This window comes from Dama dama, chromosome X, assembly GCF_033118175.1.
Source record: "Dama dama isolate Ldn47 chromosome X, ASM3311817v1, whole genome shotgun sequence".
In the NCBI taxonomy this organism is placed as follows: Eukaryota; Metazoa; Chordata; class Mammalia; order Artiodactyla; family Cervidae; genus Dama; species Dama dama.
In genome coordinates this window covers 89,976,787-89,982,038 of record NC_083714.1, presented here as the reverse complement: position 1 = coordinate 89,982,038, position 5,252 = coordinate 89,976,787, and the positions used below count along the sequence as shown (strand labels likewise).

Genomic DNA, 5,252 nt, shown 5'->3' with positions numbered 1-5,252 from the left:
GGGTGGGCTTTACCTAATCAGTCGATAGTCTGACTAAAACAAAAAAGCAACCTTTCCACATGTAAGAGAATTCCTCCTGTGTGAAAGCCTTTGGACATGGGACTTTGGCTTCTTTTCCTGCCTTTAGACCCAAACTGAAATATCAACTCTACTGGTTTGGTTCTTAGGCCTTCTAACCTGGACTAGAGCTAAACCACTGGCTCCTCTGGGTCTCCAGCTAGCCAACTCACCCTCTAGATCCTGGGACTTACCAGCCGCTATAGTTGAATGAGTCAATTGTTTTACACACAAACACACACACACACACACACACACTCCACTGGATCTGTTCTTGTAACACACTACCCAGAGTGATCTACAGATCCAATGCAAACCCTATCAAAATCACAATAGCATGCTTTACAGAAATAGAAAAACTCATCCTAAAATTTAAGTAGAATCTAAAAGATCCTTAATAGGGAAAACAACTTGGACAAAGAAAAAGTAGAGAACTCACACTTCCTGATTTCAAAACATTACAAAGCTACACTAATGAAAACTGTGTGTTACTGCCATATAAACAAATAGACCAATGGAGTAAAATAGAGATCTTAGAAATAAACCCTCACTTTTAGAAGATATGCCTGGCAGTGGACTTCCTGATAGAGGGGGAAACATAGCTTTTTTAGATCTTTGGATCAAAGCAAGGACTCTGGAGTCAGATTGCTTGGCTTCAATTCTACCACTGATCCCCATGGGCCAAATGACTGTGGGTCAGTGGCTGAACCTTAGGCTGGTAATCATTAGTACTATAGTCCTGGGAGTGTCACAAGGAAGCACTACTATATACGTACAGCGCTTAGAAGAGTGCCGGGCATGGGGTCTCTGCTGTATAAGTTGCTTTTCATAGATTCTGCCAAATTACCTCCCAAATGGATTTCTTGCACCACCGACACAAAGGTTTGCCCCTAAACTCTCCCACTCTTGGAATGGTTAATCACTTGGAGGAGATGGGACGAGAGGCTTGACAGAGGTATCCCCGCAGCATCACCTTCACCCGCCAACTCACCAACTGCCGGGATGGCCCTTGGGCCTGGCAGCAAGCCAGAGGAGGCCCTCGACCCCATTGGTTACACCTCGAGGGGACGGCCAAACAATGCGCGTGCTGGTTGGCAGGAACCGGACCAATGAGAGGCGGCAGGGCTGGCGCGCTGAAAACCTCGCGTCATTTGCGGCCATCTCCTGCTTGCTTGACAGTGAGCTCCAGACGCCACCCACCACACCTGCCCTGAGCGCCACCACCGCTCTAACCGCGACCCGGTTGATACATCGTCGCCGCCCCAGGTCCGGTGGCCACCCAGATCGCGACATGAGCTCCCCAGATGATGAGGTGTCTGTTTCGGGAGCGGGTTTCAGCTCAGAGCGCGGAGAGCAGACCAGCGGCCTTGAGGCCGGCTCCACAGCCCCGCGGGGACCCGGCCCCGGCCCCGAGCCAGGGGCACCGCAAAGCGGCGAGGGTGAGGGCGGGGATGGCTTCCCAGACCCTGAGGGCATCGAGTCAGAGCGGGAGGTCCTGGAAGCGGGAGGGCCGGTGCTGCGGGGCCGCGAAGGCCAGCCTGGCTCCCCGGCTGATGACCAGGGGGATGCCCTGCAGCTGGCTGACAAGTCAGTGGCGGCCATCCTGCAGCAGCTGACCGACCTGAACGTGCTGGGCACCCGCAGATACCTGTTCCAGGAGAGCTACGCGGTCGGTGAAGTGTCTGCCTTATGGGACCTCGAGGCGTGTCCCCCCAGTCGAGGCGGTGCCCCCCAGAGGTGTGGGGAAACCACACAGGCTGAGGCCATCCCTCTCCGGGTCGGCGGGCCCAAGGCGGGCCGGGCCTGCGGGAGCGCTAAGAGAGGCACTAAGAGTAGCTTGAACGTGGCTGTGGATCGCCAGTGGGCTCCCGCAGAAAGCCCAGCTGGGCTGCTGTCCGACCCTGAGTCCTCTGATGAGTTCACTGAGATAGAGCAGATGAGGGTGAGCATTTATCACAAAGACGGAGGCCAGGCCAAGTTCAACAGACCCGAGGACCCCGGGAACACACCCAGATGCTCGAATGTCCAAGGCAGGGAGAATCTCCTTAATGTGCCAGGCACTTGCCTGTCCTCGGCTCCGCGAGGATTAATTTCGGTTGTGGAAAGGCAGGGCAGGCAGGGCAATGCAGAGCAGCAGGATGCCTCTCCCCCTATGAAAATGCAGAGCGTGCTCTGGGGGAAAGGAGGAAGCCTGCCCAGCTACCCGGGAGTGGCAGTAGCATCAGCTACTGCAGATGCCGCTACAGACAGTGGGCCGCGGCCCACTCCTAGGAGGAAGGGGGTCCAGGAGAAGAAATCCCTTGGGGGCGTCTCCAAACCTGCCGCGGGGAGAACCTTCCCTTCCTGGGGGCAGGGAATCTCGGCCACTCCCCTGGAACCGGCCACCTTCCCCCCAATCTCCGGCATCCCGCTGCTCTGGAGGTCCAAGAATTATGCCTTGGTCCCTTGGGGAGCAGAAGAGTCCAAGCACACTGTCGCTGGGAAGAAACCCGTGGCTAGGCAGGCCCGGGAGTTGGTGGCAGTAATGGTGGTGTCCGGAGAAGACAAGGACCCAAATAGAGATCCATTCCCAAAGGGCCAAGTGAGTAAGCCAGGCCCCTCCTCTCTCCCCACTCTTAGGCCTCCTACCCTCCATCCCGCAGGGGTCGTCATTGGGTGACCCTCGGTCACTGGTTCATTAGGATGCCATTGGGGTCCTTTTACTAGGGACAAACGTTAAGGTAGCACTTTGGGTGTGCTGGACTCAGTTCTCCACCCTTGGCCGGTTTCCAGCCTCCTCCACCAGGCTGCCGCTGGAGTGGAAGGGAGAGCTGGTAGCTGAATGGATTTGAGGGGACCCCTTAAAAGCTGCACAGAGCTTTGGTGTTTAGACACATCACTTTCCTGAATCCTACTTCCTAGCTCTTCCTCAAACTTTCCTTGCAGGGGCCCCAGGCTTTCTCAGTGCCACACTGCGGTCCCCAGCTCAGCTCTGCCTGCTGGCCTGGGGCTGACTGAGAGAGAATGTGCTGAAGAGATCAGCCTTTCAATTCTCTTTCCAATTCCCTGCCTCAGCTCCGTCTTGAATCACATGAGCTCTCACACACACAGGCATAGATTATAAATGCACTGGTACACACATGCGCGTGCACACACACATCCTTACTCCAGATCAGTGAGAAATCTTTGCTTTTAGCTGACCACTGACAGGCCGGGGCCATCTTGTCCATGGGTGCATCATGGAGAACCCAGCGGCGCCAACCTCAACATCCGAGGCGCACAGGATTCAGGAAACTCAGAGCCCGTGGCCATGAACAAGGGAGAAGTCAGGCCCAGAGGGCCTGGCCCCTCAGGTGAGTGTCCTGGGTTTTGATTTGGGGGGAGGAGGCCAGGGGTGAGGGCGGAAACCTCTGTCTCTGACTCTCTCTCTCTCATCTGGGGGCTCAGCCTTGCTGTCAGGCCGCTTCTCCCATGAGAAACAGGGTGTCACCAGGGCTGGACCTGGCCCCATCACCTTCTGTGTGGGATTTGTTTGGCAGGGGTGATTGGTGGCAGTGCCCCAACAGCTCCTCTGGGCGTAGACCTGCAGGCTAATAGCCTTTTCTGTGAGGTGCTGTTCGCCCACATTGGTCTCCCAGGTGCTGGCTGTGGCTGCTGCTCTGGGAGGCTTGAACCCAGAACCACAGTCTTTGGTGACCATCGTGGTGCAATGGCTGCCCCTGCGGAATAAGAGGGGCAGGCCCAGAGAGAAGGTTTGGGCTGCCTGCCGGGCGGAGCAGGGGACGCCTAATGCTAGGCAGAGGGTGGTACTCTCTTACCTCATGTTAGACCTGGCCTGGGCCTTTCCACCTCACTGGGTACCTGAGAAGCTGGATTGTGTGTCCTTTCCCTGTCAGGTGACCAGGAACCAACTGACCATCCCCCAAGACCAAAAAGGCAGGAGCAGCCACGCGGAAGGCAGGGCTGTCCTCGGGTAATGCTTCTTCTGGCTCCTGGACATACACACCCAAACCCCATGTTGGGATCTGGGTCCAAGTGCAACTGACATGTGTGGGCCCCCCACCCCCATCCCATCCCGCCACGCAGGGAGGGAGCCCACATCCTTTCCACTGAGGAAAGTCTTTTTTTGCCAGTCTAGACACCTGGCTTTGGGATGGAGGGCCCGGGGGAGAGGAGAGGAGGAGGAGAGGGGAGGCAGGTGTATACTAACCATTTCTCTTCTTCCTGTGTCTGCTGGCCTAGTGTCTGGTGCTACAGAGAGAAATAGATGACCTTAAGGAGCAACTTGGTATGAGGAACCAGGGACAGAGAGCAGCGGGTTCTTAGTGCAGAATTGGGGTGGGCCCTTGGAGTGGGGTGGGCTGCAGGTGCAGGGGGCCTTGTAGCGATCAGCATTCCTGTGGGGAGGAGAACCTATGAAGCCTGTCCCTGGAGCACGTGGTGCATGTTCAGCTGGGCATGCGGACAAGTAGCAAAGTACTGTGCGGACTGCATGCACACTCTGCCAGCCAGACGAGTCCTAGAGAGCTCCTTCTGATAGGACTTGTAGAGATGCCTTGTTGATCTGGTGTGGCCTCTAAGGATCTTGTTGGATTGTTTGCGAGACAATTTTTGAAAGGTTCGGGCATGGCCCCGAGCTTGAGAGCTGCCGGCACATTTTGTTTCCTTTTAGGAAATGGCTCCACGTTTAATTCCAGTAGTGGGGAATGATCAGGCCCAGAGCTCTTTGCATCGGGGCTGGGGGTAGGTGGGTTTCAGGTTGCAAGGCTGGGTGGTTCCCCACGGGGACAGGGGGACAGGCTTCTGTGTCTGTCTGTCTGGAGCACCTGTTTATGCCTTTCCCTGTTGCAGCCTCCATGCGGTACCTGGCTGACAAGTTCCAGATCGTTTGAAGTGAGTGTTACACACTGCATACCCCTTCCCACAACGTTGGCTGTTGAGCAGGGCTGTGGGCTGGCCCTGGCTTGAGGCTCTTCCCTGACTCTGCTGTTTTACAGGTTGAGCCCAGTATCTTCCTGCAAGAGGAGCAGCTGTTACCTCCAGGGCTGGCGAGCTGCGGCCAGGCTTGTTGCCTCTTGTTCTGCCTCCACCAGGGCATCCTCTGCCCCTTGTTTTGCCCCCTCTCTGCCCCAGTCTCACAGCAGTTTTTGATTAAAGGACTTCTCATATTCTGTGTTCTGCCCTTTCTCTGGGAGGTAGGGGTTGGGGGAGTGGGG

The 5,252-nt window shown here is 56.1% G+C and overlaps 1 protein-coding gene across 1 annotated transcript; it reads left to right on the top strand.

Annotated features, from left to right (window-relative positions):
* Positions 1-1,348: 1,348 nt before the first annotated feature.
* Positions 1,349-4,928, top strand: LOC133052428 (uncharacterized protein CXorf49 homolog). Its single transcript, XM_061137316.1, has 5 exons — positions 1,349-2,638; positions 3,233-3,389; positions 3,933-4,009; positions 4,279-4,324; positions 4,888-4,928. Exons 1-5 carry the CDS (start codon positions 1,349-1,351, stop codon positions 4,926-4,928), a joined length of 1,611 nt encoding a protein of 536 aa, XP_060993299.1.
* The last annotated feature ends 324 nt before the right edge of the window (positions 4,929-5,252 follow it).

Coding starts and splice junctions, on each gene's coding strand:
- LOC133052428 (XM_061137316.1), top strand. CDS start 1,349: ATGAGCTCCCCAGATGATGAGGTGTCTGTTTCGGGAGCGGGTTTCAGC. Junction 4,010..4,278: donor GAAGGCAGGGCTGTCCTCGG/GTAATGCTTCTT, acceptor CTGCTGGCCTAG/TGTCTGGTGCTACAGAGAGA. Junction 4,325..4,887: donor TGACCTTAAGGAGCAACTTG/GTATGAGGAACC, acceptor TCCCTGTTGCAG/CCTCCATGCGGTACCTGGCT.